This window comes from Carettochelys insculpta, chromosome 7 (assembly GCF_033958435.1).
Source record: "Carettochelys insculpta isolate YL-2023 chromosome 7, ASM3395843v1, whole genome shotgun sequence".
Lineage (NCBI taxonomy): Eukaryota > Metazoa > Chordata > Testudines > Carettochelyidae > Carettochelys > Carettochelys insculpta.
The window spans coordinates 32,067,198-32,087,398 of NC_134143.1; the positions used below are offsets into that span (position 1 = coordinate 32,067,198).

Consider the following 20,201-nt stretch of genomic DNA (forward strand, 5'->3'; position numbering starts at 1 on the left):
TATGCTCCCTTCGAAGTTGAGGGCTAGTTTAGACACAGCCAAAATGTTTTTGGGAACAAGACAGACATCCCCAAAAGGTCAGTCAGTTAACCTAAAAGGACATATAGATCTTTATGGATTATAAAAGCTATATTACCTTTTGAACCCTAGAAGAACAAGAAGGTAATGGCATAAGGAACCTTCCATTGATATCAGAAAAAGAGCTTGCATCCCAAGCACTGGAATGGAATATCCATGTATTACACTGTTTCACAGTACGTGTGTGAAAAATTTGTATTTATAGTAAGTGTTAATTCAATTTAAATACAAGTGTGCCTGGTGCTTTAGAGAACAAATAAGAGGGTGTGGGCACTGCCTAAGTGTTTGCAGTGTAGTTTTAGACAGACTATAACCATTAATGGGGATTGTGTTTTTTCTGATTCCCTGCTAGCTAATGCCTAGATTATTTATAACTTTTTTCAGATATACCTAAAACGTATTTTGTGAAACCATCGGAGCAGACTTCATATTCAGTAATATCTCAATCTCTCTCACAGTCAGAGACCAGCCTATTATTCTTGAATTACTCTTTGCAAATGCCAAATGCATACTCTCACACATTCAGAGTAATGGCACACGTGCAGGGTGTGATAGATTATAAACACTTGCTGGCATAACTGGTGTCACTTCCTAGGAATCAGAAAGCCATATCCAAGGAGCAGAGACTGCTCATTTCTGCCTCATGGCTCAGCTCCAAGGAGATGCTCAGAACTTGAGACCTAGTGACTTTGCACAAAGGCCTTTTCCTCCTAGACCACTATGAAATTCTCCTCTGAGGTGCCAGTGCCAGCAGCAAAGGGCCCAGTTCCATCTTTATGTGGTCCTTTTCTACAGTAAATAAAAGGATGGCTGAATGTTCTACTCAAAGGTGCAATCCTAGTTCTGGCTCTGAGCACTTAAAAGGTAACCTCCTTAGCCACTTTTCCAGGTGATGCATACCTACCTGCAAGCTACAAGAGAATACAAACAAAAGAAACATAGTACTGTAATCACATACATATTTACATACAACCAAATAAGCAAATCTCAGTTCATGGCTTGGGAGGACCACCAACCCCCCAAAGTTCAGTGTAATTGTCCAGCTCGTGGAACTTTAGCACTCTCAGGCTATGTCTTCACTAGGCCAGAAGATTGGCTGTTCAGGGTCAATCTTCCAGGGTTCATCTGGTAGAGATGTGCAAAATCAACCTCTTAGGGTCACAGTCAACTTCTGTACAACTCACGAGACACAAGGTTTAAGGGAGGTCGACAGGAGAAACTATCTGGTTGACCTTGTCCAGTAGGGACGGCCAAGCAAGCTGAGAGCAGATAGGTCAATTCTAGCTATGCAATTGTCACGCCTAGAATTGCATATTTGCCGTCAACATACTTTGCCTAGTGTAGACAGCCTCAGTCATACAACAATCCCACCTCACCTAAACCACTATTCACAGGTACAATTACACTCCATGCTAGTGAGAGAGGACCACCGTGGTGGCTCTCAGGGACTGGACACAGCTGGCTTTTCTTTCTCCTTTTCAGAGAGAGTTCCATCCCCATGCACTAACATCTAGAGCTGCTTGCTTTCCTCTTGTCCAAAAGTAGTAGAAGTTGCATCACTGCACAGCACAGCTTTTCTGACCTACAGTTGGAGCTTGCTCTCGTGCACCTATACCCATGACTGGCCACCAGTTGCAGTGATTGGGACAAAACTGCCAGTGCAGCCAAGGCGCTGGCAGTGGACAGTGCATTAACCACCTTGCCATCTAGACAAGGGGTGTATAAGTGGGGGCAGGCACCCTCACAGGGGCACGAAATTTCACGGCGGGGTGGCACAGCACGATCAGTTGCTGGGCCTCGGGTTCATTCATCTCATTCAAAATGTTGAAATAAGCTACTGTTTTTATGTATGTGTATTTACATTTATATACTAATATAGTTTTTACATTCTACAGACATATTTTCTTACACATGCCAACAGTTTTTGGGTTTGTTTTTTTTCATTTGAACATAACCAAAATGTCTGTCGATTTGGATTACATTCACTTGGGGAGAGCCTGCTAAGTGCAGGGACAAAAAGTGGGCCCCTCGTAAAACGTTTGCACACCCTGATCTTGGCCAGCTGTGGGCAAGGTGAGAAAAGACAGCAGAGATGGTCTACATTAGGGCTCTCAATTGTCAGCACTGGTGGAACTGCCCCAGTTGCATTGTAAAATGAGTTACAACATGTTTAGGGACTATCCACACAACACATTTTAACCACATTATAATTAGGCCCTCTAATCTGCTTCTTTTGTAGCGCAGTTGGAGCCTTTACTGGAGAATATTTAAATACACTGTGCAGGTATTTAGCCTCGGGGAAGAAGTGGCTTTGATGTGCGGTGCTCATCTATATGGATCTTCTTACAAACAGGCATATTTTCTAAAGTGTCTCAGTTTTTGCCTTCAGTTTCATCAATTTTGCATCTTCAAAAACAGTTTTGTGAAATTTGCTAAACATTTCTTCACAGCAAAGCACAACCTGTCCTTCCTGGCAAGTTCCAAAGCAACAGTGCAAAGAACAAAGGGTGTCTGGACCACAAGTGGGTGTTCTTGTGTTGACCATGCCCACAAATACACACACTAACAAGAACTGCTGCCAACACAGATGTTCAGCTTGCCCGAAAAATTGAGTTTACAATAGCTTTACAACCATCCTCTGTGCTTCACTTACTTTGCACCCATTTAGTATCTCATTAAGAGTATGCCTGCAGCACTTCCTTGACACTGTAGCTTTTAGCCCTTTTCATGCAGTTATAAGGAACCAATAGCAACATCCATGCATAGGTCTTATCAGACTGTGAAGTATAGTCCCAGTTCTGGGACAGGCAGAGCACTACCAAGTCCCTTTCATGTCAAAGTAAGCTGAAGTTTTGGGTCCTTTGCTAGACATCTGAGCTGTTCCAGGGAATTCTAGCAGTTCAGCAAGTACCTTGTGAGGTGCTTTGCCCAGGCCCTTATGTACCTCCTTGGTTCAATATTCAAACCCTCTCAGTGGCACAGTTTCTAACTTGTAAACATCAAGATGAATGAGATCATCCTCCAGTTTTGATCTACTTTAACCACGGCTACTGAGCCAATAATCTCACAAAGGTCTACTATATCTTGACATCAGACTTTCGTTCTAAAGATAACATGGCAACCTCACAGGTCTGCCCTTTCATGAAAGACCAGCAAACTGTGTGCTGATTTAAAGATCTCACTGAGGCTTGACAAGCTCAGGTAACTAGAAATGAGCCAATAAGCTTACAAAGAAGGCCTATGCCTCAACATGAGCTCAGCTAAGTAATGGTTCTGAGCCTCACAGCTGCCTATCCTTCAACTTTCAGAGCAGCAAGCAGGAATTGCTGAGCTAGTGAGCTCAAAAACATGGGAGGAGGGCAAAGAGGCTGATCTGACTGCTTGGCACTCTAGGGGTCACGGAGCACTAGCCTCGGGCAGGACGGAGCTGGGATTAGCATCCACAAGACAGGATGCTCAGGAGACCTTTGCCCAGATGTCAAATATCCAGCCTATACATGCAGCCTACATATGAGGACCTGGGACAAGGACCCCAGTCTGTGGTGTTGGGATGGCTGCTAGCCCTGATGTGGCACTGGGGGACCATGCAGAGGCACTTCGAAGGATCATTATGGAGAGAAAATGCCAGAGACCCAGACTGACAGTACCCAGTGGCCTTCTGATTAGCCAAACACCCAAGTTAATGCCAGGGGTGGCCCCAGAAAATTGTCTGGGGAGCACACAGACTTCATCCTATTGCAACACCCAAGCCCTGCTTGACCTTCTGATCCCCAATCTTCAACTCCAGCCTGCCCCACCCCTTACTTATGTAATCTGGCTCTTGCTGTTCCTCTACCTCCGGCCTAGCTACAACAGTGCTCTGGTGCACAGACTTCAGCCCAGCTGCAAGCACTAGGGAAGACCACCTACAGGTAAGACTAACCAGTCTATAGCTCCCTGGATTGCCTTTCTTTCCTTTTTTAAAGGTGGGTACTACATTTGCCATTCACCTGGGACCTCTCCTGATCTCCAGGAGTTTTCAAAGATAATCGCCAAAGGCTCTGCAATGACATTTGCTAACTCCCTCAGTACCCTTGGATGCATTAAATCTGGACCCATGGATTTGTGTATGTCTAGCTTTTCTAAATAGCCCTTAACCTGTTCCTTCACCACCAACGGCTGCCCACCTCCTTCCCATACTGCACTGCCTAGTGCAGTAGTCCGGGAGCTGACCTTGTCCATGAAGACAGAAACAAAAAAACACTGAGTACTTCAGCTTTTCCCACATCATTTGTCACACAGTTACTGCCCTCGTCCAGTAAGTCCTGAGCCGCTGTCCTCACAGCTGCCTCTTCCTGGAGAGCAATCTAGCATACTCCAGCAGTTTCACGAGTTTGCTCCTGAACGGAGCACAGAGACCTGAGCCTTGACATGTGAAGCTAGAGGTTTTGAGCTTCTACCACACCATGCATTAAGCTAGGGCCAGGAAACATCAGCCATGTTCATTCTCTCTGCTCAGAAATATGTGATGAGCTCAAATATAAGGAGCTTTTTGCTGAAGAGCCAAGGGGCACGTCTCTCTCTTTCTACAGTTTGAAACAAGGCAAACTCACTATATTCTGCTGGGCAAAACTTCCAGCCACAGACAGGTTTCTCCTCCAGAGCCAAACACAGCTGATGAGACTGTCCCATGCAAGAACAAAAAGTACCACACCCTGTTTTTTTTCACACCAAAATTACCAATGGACCATCAAACCACAGAGTGAAACTCCAGAGTACTCGTCATCATTTACCATTCTATTATAGAAGTTTCAACCTCAAGTGTTAAAGCTATGTTTTGAATAGACTTCCCAACCTGTCAGAGGAGCTTATAGAACTAGAGTATCCACAAGGTAGCACAGTTGACCACATCTCCCATCGTTTGCCCCGATATCAAACCATATAGATCTTCATTTTTACAATAAGAATAGGTATATTGTTGGCATTCATCCTGACAGCATAATCCGTTACTGCTATTTGGAGATGTCATTATTCCCAATTATGTTCAAGTGCAGCAGCTAAGATGAAGGGAACTCAGGACCAGACTCATTTAAAGTATTACCATCATATTTCTTTCCTAAATTACCTTTTCTGCAAGTCGCCAAAGAATGCAACTTTCCCTGAAACTTTTGCACAGCCAATACAGCTAATTACAAGGCTGCTCTTCTGAAATTTGCAAGGAAATCTCTGCTTTCACATGTCTGCCCCACATCCTGTAAACCTGCCCTGCAAGGAAATTAGAGAGTCATGGCCAGATTTTCAGCAATGACATTGTAACTAGGCCACAAGAGTGTGTGACGAAATTCCAGGGCAATGTGGAAAAAAAAAAATCATGTAATTGTGCACCAGCATCATGGGATTATTTTGTCCCACAAATGTCACACCAGGGGCGATGTTCCCCCTTTCTTACAGTGAAGGAAAGTTTTTGATTTGGGGGGGGGGGGAGATTTGTTTTGTTTTTGATTGTTTTGATAGCATGGGAGAAAGATGAGGCAAGATCTACCAGATTCTAATCCCATCATAACATTGACTCCCTTTGTAGTTCTGAGCACAACACTTAAAGGTGAGGCTTTTGTTTTGCAGCCAGGAGCATTTTGGGGGTGTTAAAGGCAAATAAAGATGCAGCTAGTTACCGAAAAGACTTTCAGAGGGACTGATGTGGAACTTTAAGCACCTAAATATCTTTAATAATCTGTCCTGGTCTTCTCCTCCAGTGTTCCCTTTTACAAAAGAGGGATTACACCACTTTCCTACTTCTTGTCAAGTGTTTTATGTAATTTGAAGAGTAAAAGCAGCTACCACCTATTCTCACTATATGTGTGGATGCCCATAGTATGGCAAATTCCATTTCACTTTGAGGCAGAGGCAAACACAGCAGCACCCCCAACCCAATCCTCCCTAATCTCATGATCAACCGTATACTTTGCCACAGACAGCTACACAAATATTTGTCCTATGCATCTTCAACTAATTGGTCTCCATCATACATGCAAAGTCAGGGGCCATGCCCATCATTCATTAGCTATTGACTTTGCATTAAAGGGTACAAGAATGGTCAATAGGATATTCTGGGTCTCTATAACTTGCCTCCCACAAGGTAAAACCAAATGAGTCCTGGATTAAACATCTGGGTCCAGGTTTACACCCCATAGTTTGGTCTCTTACTTTGTCTTCCAGAAAGTCTAAGCATCTGCAAACACTCCCTGCCATCTAGCTCAGAGCTTCTGTAACTTCACCCACTGCACATACAGTACTTCAAAACAGACCTTCGTTGGTCCCTGTGTGCCTTCAATCCACTTCTTGTTTGCAAGTAAGAAGTCTCTACAATGGCTCTGTGTGGCTTGGTGATCCCCTCCTCCTTTCCTCACTTTAAACCAGCCCCTTGCGTCATGTACATCATAGAGTATCTAATATTCCTTTACTTCACTCATTTCTTTATTGTTCTTCAATTTCTTCTCTGCTGCCTAGCAAATTCAATTGCTTTTGTATTCTTCATATTTGTGTTTTATATTCCCCTTCCAGTTCTCCCCCTCCCCAATTCTGCTCTGTGTGTGTGTGTGTGTGTGTGTTTCATTACTAGCTGGGTGAAATAACTGATGAGGGGGATCACTCCACCTGAAAATTGCTCTCCCTGGACTTAAATGAAACAGATGGGCATTGATGGTGTTTTCAGAGAAATTAATCATCCTGGACTGGTGGCAGTGCCAGGAGCACCATAGGCCCAATCTAGCCTAATGAATTCCAAGGGCTCTGTCTTAATAGCTCGTGACAAGACTAATTTGCTCATGTAAGTGATTAGAGAGGGAATGATCTCTTTAATTGTTGCTTAACACTCTTTTAGGTATCACATGGAAGACGAGACTGACAGCTTCTGGTCAGGTAAGTGAAAATACCGGGTAGGGGGGTCTTGGGAGGGAGAGGATTGACAGAGAAATTAATGTTGCAGATATTTTGGTGCTTCCACTCACCCTCTTTAGGGTATTCCAAGATGGGTGCAGTTTGGAGAGGGTTTGTTGTGGCTAGGATGACTGACTTCACTGACCTTTTGAATCAACTGAACATCTTAGAAGGTACCATGCCAGGATGCAGCCTGCAGGTCAGTTTCTGTTGCACAAGTGCAACTATAGGAATGATTACTGCATTCTTCACTAAGTCTCCATCAGTAGCATTCTTGCCTCCATGTCAAAATAGCACAGGTTCTAACCCCCCACTTAACAACTGCATGTCCATTAGTGACACCTCAATGCGGGAGAAGGGGGTACTGACCTGCTAGACTGTCCTCTGTATGTGATGCTCAAGCAATGTTCCTCAGGCCTACAACGGGGAGAATTTAGAGATAGACTGGCAAAGCGGAGCAAGCAGCAGTGGTGGTAACCATGATCAAAACTCCCTCAGGAAACCTGGCTTCCATTGCCAAGCACATAATGACAGCTGTGTTGTCTACAGTCAGTACATCCCTCTATATGTACCTTTTTATAGAACAGTTGGGCTCCAGGAGTATGATATGCACTTTATCAGTGCTTCACTACCTGGCTGTGCCCCAGTCCAGGATTTTTATGACGTCCAGACTACGTTTTAAAAAATTGAGAAATGTATGCAGTAAAAAAAATATCAAGTATACCAGCAAGAGTGACTGATACTCTGTTTTGCGAAGGATTTTGATGCTTGTCTTTATTATTCTGGTCAGGAATGAAACTTGAAATTTTCAAAATTCTCCATAAAAAAATTCCAAAAAATTGTTATTCTCGACTGATTGCCTTTAATGCACAACAAAAAATGTAGACATGAAAAATAATTCCAAAATGAAGAAAAGAAGTCAGTATGTTTTAGTTTGCTATCAGGACATCCCATTTTGACATTAGGAAAAATGTGAAAATACTTCTTACAAAATTGTGGAAAAATCTACACAATTTTGCAAACTAAGTCCTATACAAGGAAAACAAGAACAGTAGCACAGGTACAAAACAACAGATCATATTAAAATTTATCTTAATTTCTTTTGGTGGTGAAATGGAATGCCCATTAAGATCTCTTACGAGGTCATCTACCACGTGGAAAAGTTTGAGATTCCCAGCAGACCAAGAATCACAAGGACCCAATTCTGTTCTATTTCACTGCACTACTAAACCACTGATAGGCACTGATGTGGACACCACTATCCATCACACCTAATGCTCACATTCCACCATGGTACTGACTCATTCAGTGGGACCAGGGGGCTCTTCAGCTTCATGAGATGCTATTTTTCAGGTAGCCCACACAACCAAAGCACCCTCTCTTTTGGTCAGCACAGTCACCAAGTTAAAACTGGTGCTAAAATAGAAAGCTCTGATTCCCTAAGAGTCAGGCAACCATTTTTCCTTGGACTCTTCCAGTCAGTCCTCTATGAATTTGGGGATGGATTATCTTAGAGCAGTGGACTCCAGGCTGTGGGAGGCAAAAAGGAACTCCAGGAGGAGGCTCGCAGCAGGGCCCAGGCTAACCCTCCCAAGGAGAGAGAAGGGGCAAGGAAGAAGCACCATGCTTCCAGCCCTGCTCTGCCCCAACCTCATTCAGCCTCCAGCCCTGCTCTACTCTCCAGATGTAGTCCAGCCCCCCTGGAGGACAGGGAAGGAGCACCATGCTCTCAGCCCCATTCTGCCACCAGCCCAGCTCTGCCTCTGTACCTGGGCCAGCCCCTTGGTGGGGCAGGGGAGAACTTCCAGTTTCCAGCTTTGTGCCACCCTCAGGCCAGCTGTGACTCCAATCTCCTTTGGTGGCCTCAGTCCTGCTCCACCTGCAACCCAAGGCCAGCTGCTGAGAAGTGGCAACTGTACCCTAATGGTGGGGGGTGGGAACAGATTCTGGTAATAACAGGAGTGCAGCTGGAAAAGTTCACAGGAGAAGTTCTAAGACAGTGGTTCGCAAGGGGTCACAGGTCCGTGGGCTTCCCAGGCTGTACTCCAGGAGGAGGGCTGGGCCACTTCACTGTCCCAGACCACTTGTAAATCAAGTGCAACACCACAGGCCATGTGCAGGACTCAGTTTGGGGGCCTGTCATGGATTCACAGGATCTGGCTATGCCCCACCTTTTAAGCAGTATTTTGGGACAACCCCTTTAGTGGTGCAGACCTCCAAGGGGTCCCACTCCTTTATTCAGTATAGGCCATGCGGCCTCACCTCTTTGCAGAGGAGCATCCAGGCTCCAGCACTCCACTGTCATGCGGTGAGCTCTGCCCAGAGTGCCCAGATAAAACAGACTCTTGACAGAGACTTGTAAACTCTTCTGTGACCAATGCACCTCAGCAGGTATTTACAGTGGCACTCCAGCAGCATTTTCAAAACACAGCAGCATTTCGTAGGCAGCTGGCACACAGCACTGGAACTCCTTAGGTTAGCACAGAGAAATAAAGGTGAAAGCACAGTCCAGTCTGGCCAAACCAGCACAGACTACCAGACAGGCAACAGTGGATCGCATCTCTCAGATTCCTTTGCAGCCTGCTTCCTTCGGGAGCCAACCGCTTATTCCCTGCCTGACGCACCTCAGCTGTTTGCACTTGAGCTCGGGGGTCTCCGCTAAACCTTCCTGCAGAGGAGTTGAGGGAGAACCTCCTTCCTCTTGCTCAGTACGGCCCATGTGTCTGTGTTTAATCAGTGGGGCCAGCCCCGCATACAGGGGAGGGCAAAGGGGGCAGCTGCCCCTGGGCCCCTTTGAATTGCAGAGTGAGGGGGCAGTGCCGCAGAATGCCCAGGGCCCTGCCCCTTCTGTCGGTGGATCCGCCCCTGCCAGGGTGCAGAGCCAGGCTCCCTTCCCACCTTGCCCTGGGCCCTCAGTGGCTTTCCTTGGCACTGAGTGAGCTTTTCCATTGTCTTTTGGAGATTCTGCTCTGGTATGGGTAGCTTCCAGCATATTCCAGCCAGTTTCTTCACATCCTGATTCACTGCAACCAAGGGAGCAAAGCGACAGCATTGCCTCATGTCGTGCTTTGCCCCCAAAGAGCACACGTCACTCTTAATTGTGCAAAGCACAGAGGGAAACTGAGGTACACCAGATTCATAAAAACAATCACAGAAAATTCCCACTTTGTGACTGGTCCTCAGACTATCTGAATGCAAAACTGAGGTCCCTCCCTGAGGTGGCTGTGAAGACCTGATTCTGATAACCTGTGCTCTTCAATCTCTTCACAGAAGCTCCCTTCTCTGGGGCCCCAGATACATTTTGAAAGTCCTGCTGAAGTTTCAGTAGCTGCTAGGTCCCTGCTGTGTGGATCTGTAACGTATAAATGTGAGGAAGGGTGGAAGAAGCAGGTGAAGGAAACCAGTGTAAATGGGGCCTTGATAAGATCACAGCTATTAGCCTGCAGATGGAGGCCCAGGCCCACACTCCACTTACAATCAATTCCTTCAGCATTAAAAGTCAGCCACCAGCCCTGATTGAAGAGCACAAGTTTAATGGACTGAGAGACTGGAAAGAGGCGAGAGAGACCCGATCAATTTCTACATTTACTAAAACTGATCACTAGCAAAACAAATAAATAAAATAAAAAGCCACATCTGTCAATCAAAGATTGCCTTTTTCCTGGAAGGGCACTGTACAAAAAAAAAACTGCTTCTCTACTCAACCCTCAGCTCTTCGGTGCCTGACTCTAGCAGCTGGCCTGAGCGGCTGTGTGTGCACACACGTTTGAGAAGAGGGGGAAGTTACGACTCTCCAACAAGAGCCCCTCTCCAAATCTAAACTCGTAACCCACCCTGATGTAACTAATTTCTCTGTCCCACACTCCCTCCCACCCTTGATTTCTTGTAACTGCTCCTGTGAATGCTTCTAGGACTTGTATAATTGCTCCAGTGAGAAGCAGGAAAGGAGAAGAAAACAGGCAAAAGTTACAAGAAGCCAAGGGGAAGTGTTTGCTTATTAGTATTTATTGCATTACCACAGCACCTAGACACCTTACTTGTGTCCAGACCCAACTGTGCTAAGCACTGTAAACACACATTTATTTGACTATACTATCCATGGAAAAAGTCAGCCAGAATTAAAGAGGGACTGAGGAAACCCCAGCGCAAACATGCAGTTTGTCTATTACAGAACATTATCTTAGTATCAAGCGCAATTGGGCTCCAATCCATTTCCGCGCGCAATTCTTCCTCCACTGGCTCTCTCGGAGCAAGTGGAAGGTGTGAGCTACAGTTTTATATGACAGCCCCTTTCCACCCTGTAATGTATTTAGACAATACCCTTTAACACCCAGGACCCTGAATCTCTGTTATCTTGCACCTCGTGTAGGTAGTGAGTGAAACTGGTGCAAAGTGGGTGCCAGGCACTACCATTCTAGTCTTGTAACAGTTTACACTGTGCACTGGGGTGAGTGATGAAACATGTTGCTGGGCAATGGAGAACTGGGCTCCCCAGGGAGTTCTCCTGAAGCTTGATAGTTCCAAGTGCTATGCTGCTCTGAGCTCTCCCTGGGCTGTGCTACTCTGACAGCAGAGGGCATGCAGCACTTTTTCCATCAGCTCCTTGCTCTGGAAGATGTCAGGGCAGAAAGACACTCCCCCTCCTGCCTTGTTTGCATGTCCAGCCAATCTAGCATCTCTTCAGAAGAGGAGGCACACAAGCTCTGATGTAGGATAAACCAGTCAGTCTGCCATCCTGAACTGATATCTTCATCTCTCTCTCTCTCTCTCTCTCTCACACACACACACACACACACACACAATGCAGGATAAACTAGTTAGTCTGCCATCCTCATCTCTCTCTCTCTCTCTCTCTCTCACACACACACACACACACACACACACACACACACACACTTCCCAAGGGAAAGCTGAATATTTTTCCACTTCTTTTCTTTGGAAAAAAGTTCCACTGTTCCAGGTGGTCTGGATCTTTTTCCCAGTCAGACACTTCCCAGCTCACTTCACAGCAAGGATTGCCAACTGCTGAGAATGATTTCTATGGACAGTATAGGACAAAAACTGTTTTATGGACATGTTCTTACATAATATAAAGGTGGCTCAAAAGGACAAAAGTGAAACATATTTAGTGTTTTTATCCACAGATCACATCACTCCTGCCTCTCAGCTGAGCTGCCATGAGCCAAGCCAAAGAGCAGGCAATTGGCTAAGGGGAAAGGGGAGCCCACAGCACAGGCAGCTGGATCTGCAGCACATTGGCCAGGTAGGTGTACACAATCCAGCTACTATTACAGCCCTCCTGGCCATTGTCCCCTCTAACTTTTCCCATCCTTAAGCAGAATAAATTTTGTTATGTGCACCAAGGCATGTATGGATGCACACCACCAATAGAAACACTGCTGCTGGCTATGGACGCTATGGTAATTGGCTGGGCAGCACCTGAATCTCTCCTGGGAGGCTGGCCAAGTACTCCACTTACAGGGAACACTGCCCCAGTCCAAGCTATCCGCCCTTCCAGCCCTCCTCCCACCCTGGGAGTGGACGCCCAGGAGCCGCTCACACAGCTGGGACCAAGGGCTGCCACCAGTGACCACCCCACTGTGACTTACTAGCTGAGAGCCTGAGGGAGTCTGCTACACCCAGGCCTCTGCACCACCCCTCTCTCCCCGGGGAGTCTGGCAGGGGTGTGCGCTGCATGCACCCCTACCACACGTTGCTGCTGTGCTGACATTAGTGATGAAGAAGCGTTCAAAGCCAGCAGTGGAGAAGAGCAGCTCCTGCCAACCAGCAGCAGGTTGGAGGGAGACTGCCAAGAGGCTTCCCCTGTCCACCCCTGCCCTGGGAACCGCAGACTCCCTGGAGCTCCCCGTGGCGCAGGCTTCACCCTGGGGCCAAGTGGGAAAGAGTTCTGAGTTCCACTGCAAACCCCAGGGGAAAAGGGGAGGGGAGGGGTTACTGATATCTATTTTTTAGATTTTAAATGACCGGTCCAATTTCACCTCTTTTTTTATGACCTGTCAGTGAGTTTACCAACAGTAGGCAACTCCATTCACAGCCCTCATGATGGGAGCCTGCTAGCCATGCTGTGCTCTTCCTCCTCCCCACTTCCGCCAGGCGCCCCAAACAGGCCTGGGAACACAGTGCACTCTGTTCATTCACACGAGTGAGGCGCACTTACCCACGGGGGTATCCTCGTTGATCAGCAGGTACGTGTCAAAGAAATAGTTGATGAAGTATGGCAGCCGATTGCTCAGACCTGGAAGGATGAAGGAGAAAAATAAGGTTTTAAATGTAGGTTTATCCCATTTCATTTGGCAGGTAGGAGATTATTGACAAAGAGTGCTTGGAATGAACAGCTGGCAGTGCCCTGGGGTCAGCCCTCACTCTGTGCAGGGCCGGCAGCAAGCCACTCAGTCTTCCTGTGCCTTAAATCAATACAGCTTGAGGGAGCCAGCTGGTCCCATTCCCTCTCCAGACTGCCTGTGATAGCAGACAGGGTCACAATGTATGCAATGTAGCTGTAGCCATGTTGGTCCCAGGACAGTAGAGAGGGGGACCAGATGGGTGAGGTGATCACTTGTATTGGATCAAAAGGTGCTGGTGAGAGACGAGCTTACACAGAGCTCTATGGTGGATCTGGGAAAGGGATTCCCAGCATCACAGCTAAGTGCAAGGGGCAGCAGATGGTCTTCCATAAACATTTGGCACATATCATAAGGAGCCATTCATGATTGAGTGACCCATTAACACCACTGTGATCCTAGTACACAGATCATTCCATACCTGACCTATCAGTCTCCAGCCTCCAAGGGAACCTGCACAACGCTGGTAATGCACACGTATTACTGGAATTGCACACGTGTTACTCCTGTGTGACTAAAACACATGGGCTGAACAGACAAACTGGATTTATGGGGTTTGCCCTAGAACTGCCAAGATATTAACAGAGCACTCTGACTACATAATCTTGACCAACAGCAATTGGTCCAACAAATGCCTCACCCACCAGGTCTCTTGGGTTGCACTGTCTCATTCCTGAGAAACAAAAACGGCTGCTAATCAATTCTGAAGCTGCTGAACCGGGGGGGAAGTTCCATTTTACACAGTGGACATTCAGATGTACCAGTGAGAACTGCAGCAATACTTGAGCCTGGTCTACACTTATAACTGAAGCTGACCTAGCTACATTGCTCAGAGCTTATAAAAATGCCATGCCCAGTGCAATGTACTCAGGTTGACCCAACTCCCACGGTAGACGCAGCTACCTCAATGGAAGAATTCTTCCTTAGACTTAGTTGCCATTGTCATGGAGAGGACCATGGCTTTACTCCAACCCCAGAGAAAACCCTTCCATTGCTGTAGGTCTCTACTACAGCCATGTCGCTGCAGCTGTTGTAGTGCAGAAATAGCCCAAGACAACACATGAAGGAAACTGATGACAGGAGAGGAAGGTTGGTGGGGACAAGAAGTGGGCCAGGAGTCTTCTGAGCCATTTATGTCTCTTTCCTGCCCCCGTGGCTCAGATGCAGAGCAGAGCAGCCATAGCAGCCCATGATGAGAAAGAGGAGCGAACACCCAAGTACCCCAAACCGTCACCGTGCGGCTGCTGACTCAGAGCAGGTGGATTTCCACAGGGCACAGAGACAGGGATTCAGAGTGCAGCCGGTGACCAGTGCCGTTTTATTATTTTACTCAGGGGGGTGATGGCAGTGGGAGTAGCAGCTCAGGAACAGGAGACAGCAATTATTGTTTTAGCACATGATTAATATCTCACATTGTTCCCATGGCTGAGAGCCTTTTGCCTCGTCAGCCTTAATTCTGCCAAAGCGTCGCTTTTTCCCCGTCGCACTATCACATTCCCTTCTAATTGCCTCCTTTCGCCGTCAGTAACCAGGCTCAGTTATTTCAGCTCCCTGTTTATGTCATGAGAGTGGGGCTGGAGGTGTGCATGCCCCTCCCCAGAACTGCAGCAGTTACTACCCCAGGGCTGAGGCTCATTAGTTCTGAGACAGGTCAGGCCAGACCACATGGACCAAAAACTGCAGCTGGAGGCATGGGAGAAATTAACTACTAGGGATTTGTCGTGGGTGCAGGGGCAGGATGGGATGGAAGGGGGAAGGAGAGACGTGCAGCCAGTTTCCAAGAGGGCCTAGTGTTGGCGGTACTGCATTTGACAGATGGGTTTTCCAGCCAGGGCTGATATAGCCATTCACTCACTTATTAAGAGACGCAGTTTAACTGCCAGACACCAAACATTACTGAACAAGGGAAGTGGAGAGTTTAATTGGCTTGTCAGATGTGTTTTGCATCCGAATTCTGGGGTGCCAGTTTCTGGCTCACCTGGAAAGCGGTGGTGGGTTCTGAATAAGTGCCTGGCTGCCTCTGGGAACACAGAGCAGTCAGACCCAAAACCAATTAGCAAACCAGTTGGGGTCAGCTCAGCCAGTTCAGATCATTGCCTCCATCATTAACCCAGCTGCCCACTGGCAAAGCCAAGGAAGTGCCACAGATGCCCTGTGGGGGAATGATGAGCATGGCCCAGCTTCAGACTGAAGAAGTCTGTGTTGAATTTCTGGGCTGTGCCCAGACCACCTGAATGACCTGATACCCACCCCCTCTCTGTGCCTCAACCCCCCCACCCTTACAAATGGGAATAATTATACTTCCATTCTTCTACTGGCCGTTTATTCTGCAAGTAGCAAAAAGCTGGAGAGGACCTAAGGGGGATGGGCTACAGTGCCTTGGAATACTGACTGCCTCTGGATTTCTCACAGCATCCTCTGTCCTATGGCCCATTAGCTTTGCATGCTGAAATATGAACTGGGGATTGTGGGAAGCGGCCACATGGCGTAAGCAGTATTGCTAACAGCAGGTGTTCAAAAACCATGAGTCAGACACCCCAAAAATCAGGAGGCTTTTTTTTTTTTTTTTGTAAATAATACACTGAAGGATGCTTTATATGCCTTCTGGGGTCACATTTTCAGGCTCTTCTTAACTGTGGGGACTAGAAAGCTTTTTTAGCAGGGAGTGGGCTTTGAAAAAGGCAAGCTGAGATTCTCAATAGTGCCAGGACTCCAGGACCTCACGCTTTAGAGGAAATCAAGCCTTGTGACAAAATCATGAGGGCTGGCAACTGGGAGTCAGGGTGTGGCCACAAAGACAGAGCTGCAAGACAGGGCTCTGCAATAAGCACCAGGCCGTGATGGCTGCCATTTGTTCAACTTATATCGGGATTAAATAAAAAGAATAGTGTTAAATACAAGCTCTCTGGGCTGTCCCAAGGAGGGCCCCACAGGCAGGAGTCTGCATTCAGAAGGGCACGTGGCAAGCTGGTTAAAGAGAAGCCAACAGAAAGGTGCCCTGTCCGTCATGCTGAGCCCATCAAATCCTGGCTGTGCACAGGCATGGGAAGCAGGGGTGTTGCAGCATCCCCAGGATTCACACCTGGCTTCTCTGAATCCAGGGGCCAGCCCCACTGCCTGCCCCACCAGCCACAGGTCCTGCTGCCCGTGCCGGCCCCTGGGGTCATGCTACACACTGTCCCTGGAAGGGGGCCATTTTGAGAGGGCCAAAGTGGAGGCTACAGCCACGTGCACTGGGAAGCTGCTTACTCGTCTTCCCACTCCCCTATTGTGGAGTGAGGGGAAAGTGCACAGCTTGTGTGAGTTTCTCACTCATGAGGGAAAGGGACAGGGGAGTAATTCACATAAGCTGGGAGTGAGGGGAACGTATCTAGGGAGTGTTAATTACATTAGCCTGGATTTCACAATATAACATTCTCAGCTTGCCTAAACCTGACAGTTTTCCAGTCTATTTTAAGAGTGCTACTACCTACTCCGCAGGATGTGAGCAGCCCCTCAAAAATCAAAATTACCTATACAAGCAGATCCAGGCCAAGTGGCTACCCTAGCCCTAGTCTTTCCATTGGTTACTCAGTTGTGAGGTCAGTTTGTGAGCTTTCAACAAAACAATGTCCATGAAGTATTAATGGGAGTAGGAGGAATAATATGGAGTACTCCACGCTGGCTGGCTGGCTAACACTGGTGCTGGTCTTACCCTGGCAGAAAGGATGGGCAGAAATGCAGCACTAATTTCATTACTAAAAGGTGCACACAGCAAAAACTAGACGGAAAAGAAAGGCAGAAATAACATTTCTGCAGGGGACCCACTAGCTTGGACAAGGTGCATGGATTTCAGCTTCTGAGCTTGGGGTGTTTAATAAGGGCGGGTGGTGAATTGCTAGCACTGGAGGTAAAGGGCAAAAGGGGCAACTGGAGGGAGAAAGTTCACAGTCAAGGGTCTGCAGCAGAGTGATGGATAGCCAAGCTGCCAAAACATGTAGGGAGAAAGAACAAGCAGGAAAACAAAAAGCTTCAGCTGCCTTAAGGTGACAAACTTATAATAGGGAAGGAAAAAGGCCAAAGAGGAGGCTTTAGCACTCACAGATTAGCACTCAAAGATACAGAGTGGAGAGGGGATTGGTGGCAACAGTTAATATCAAACACTGTACCTCTCTGAAGACTGGATTCAAATTCAGGCTGTCACCACACCAGCCAAAACAAGTATGGTGGTTTCAGTCTATTTTCAAGCGTCTGACATCACTACACAAGCAAGCACAGCAGACACCCTGCTTGGGAGAGGCTCCCAGTGAAGTGGCAGAGTTTAGATAGGTGATGGAACTAGAGGTGCTGGCAGGCGGAAAGGGTGCTGCCACATCCTCTGGCTGGAAGTGTTTCCAGGGTACACAGGAGTTACAGATTGGGGTTCAATGGCTCTCAACACCTCCACTATCCAGGCTGTGCCAGCAGCCCAGAGAAAGCAGTGTTGGAAGCTGCGATGTGCCTGGCTCTAGCTGATGCTTTGGCATGCACACTTTCTGAAATGCCAAAATTCACCTCTAGGAATACAGAACCGAAAGCAAACTAAGGGGCATCAGGCACTCAGGGTACAGACATGGAGTCAGGAAACCTACCTACACATCTCAGCCCCCACAGCTATCTCCTGGGTCCTTTACATTCCCCCTAGGATAGGGGCAACGCTTTTCCCGTGACGACCTCACGCAGGGACGTTGGGACAGTTACACCAATAGTATTTGTGAAGTGCCTTGAGGATTCCAGTGATAAGCACTTGGAAAAATAACTTGCACAGACAAAATGATTTGTTCTATGCTAATTACTTGTCTGGAGGGTTAGCAGTCAGTGTACACTGATTGGTGTTCCAGGGTAGGCATTTTAGGGGGGAGAGATGGGAGAGTCAGATCAGATTCACAAGACCCAAAACACTGTGTGCGTGGCATGCAATTTTTTAAAATTGTAGTTTAAAGTACTTGCCGATAATCGACCACTGAAGTCTCTGTACGCCCTGCTGGGCAGCAGCTCTCTGAGATTACCTGCCACATACAAAGCAGACCTCTGAGTAACAGGCATTTCATTTCAAGCCCCTAGTGGGCAGTTTTTTCTAAAGGCTGAATGGCCTTGTCTCTGTAGAGGAGATTCATCTTGATTCACGTGATGTCCGTATTTGTATTATACAGTCAATTAGAAATAATGGTTGCTGCTCCTACAGCAGCTGTATCAGGATGTTTGAGCTGTCAAATCACAGAATTTACATGATCCAGCTACACTGCTCAGATGCCCACAGGAAGGCACCTGTGAGAGACAGAGCTAGGACAGGGCAAGAAATTGGGTCCTGAAATAGGACTTGTCTCTTCTTCTGTGCATAGCAGTATAAAGACGGCTGTCACCAAGAAGATGGGCTGTCAAAATTCAGAAGAGGAAGAAAAACAAGTGCTGAGGGGGAGGAAAAGAAACTTGGGATGCACAAAGATATAAATCAAAGATAAAGGGTCTGAAGAACAGGAATCATCTGGAAAGCACTTCAAAGCTGTTTAAATGCATACATATGGGCTTGAAGCTCTGATGCCCAACTCACCATAGGCAGGAGAAGGCAGCAAAGGTGGCTGAAAAGCACCTTTCCACTCCCCTAAATACAGGGGTCAGCCAGGAGTAAAACTGGCCCCCAGCGCATGTTAGATTCACTCAGGGCAGCAATTCTCAACTGGGGTCCGGAGCCCCTGGGGGGGGCTGCAATCAGGTTTCAGGGGGTTCACCAAGCGAGATCAGCACTGGATTTGCTGGGACCGAGGGCAAAAAGTCAGAGTCTCACTTCTGAGCAGAAGCCTGGAGTCCTGAGCCCCACCTCACCAACTGAGCTTCTCAGGGGTCCCTGTAGTATGGAGCCCCAGGTAATTGCCCTGTCTGCTACTTGGAGTGCCCGTGCTGGCTTTTAGCTGCAGAAAAACAGTTGTTGTGGCACTGGTGGGCTGTGGAGGTTTTCTAGCCTGTTGGTGGGAAGGTGGGGGTGTTTCAGAAAGAAAACAGGTGGAGAACCCCTGATCTGCAGAGCATTCTACTGAGTAGGGGGGTCTGGCTGGGGCTGCACTCATAGTCCTCTCTCGCTCTCAGGTCATACCCTCTCCTGGCCGCAGCCTGAAGGACAGCCAGTGTCAGAAAACTAGTCAGACTTTATGCTACTGTGGGGGAAATCTGGTCTTTCCCTTTAGGTTGGCTTTAAAACCTCACTGGAGTGGCGCAAAGGAGACTTAATCTAAGCCAAATATATAGCGCATATTTTTGCTATGATGTCTTTGTGGGGTAACCACACATGAAGGGAGTGTCCAGCGGTACCAAAGAGAGACAGGCTCACTGTTGTTTCTCAGAGTGTGTCACATAAAGGGAAACGAACCCCCACGCTAGGAGTTTCCACTCCACCAATTTATGCGTCTATTCCAGTTGTCATGAGCCTTTTCCATACACTTATACAACAGTAAACAAGCCACCTCAAATAAGCCATCTTATCTGAGTCTAATAGGACACAATAGCATTTGCAGCAGGCTCCAGACAGGACAACGCAGAGATCATAAGCTTACGCTAGGAAGCAACGTCACAGCCATTGTGCTTCTTGACACAATACGCCAGGGGAAGAATGAGACCTATGTCTCTGCTATTCTCAGGAGCTGGCTACTACCACTGTGTTCTTATGGCTATCACATGGACCCTGTTTAAGTGCAGGCAGAAATAACTTGCTTGCAAAGCTTGCGAGCCTTCTCACCTTGCCTGGGATCTGTGTTGCGTTAGACTGTTACCTTCCCATGTGGGCGTTTTGCCAGGTGGGTGTTTCAGAGGGCTGCTGATCTTGTCGACACTGTG

At 47.3% G+C, this 20,201-nt stretch overlaps 1 protein-coding gene across 1 annotated transcript in view; it reads right to left on the reverse strand.

Annotated features, from left to right (window-relative positions):
- Positions 1 to 20,201, reverse strand: part of CDH23 (cadherin related 23) — a 549,671-nt gene that overhangs the window by 496,400 nt on the left and 33,070 nt on the right. The window contains exon 3 of the mRNA XM_074999481.1: positions 13,172 to 13,249. Coding sequence (XP_074855582.1) covers positions 13,172 to 13,249 — 78 coding nt within the window. The remainder of the gene's footprint in view (positions 1 to 13,171; positions 13,250 to 20,201) is intronic.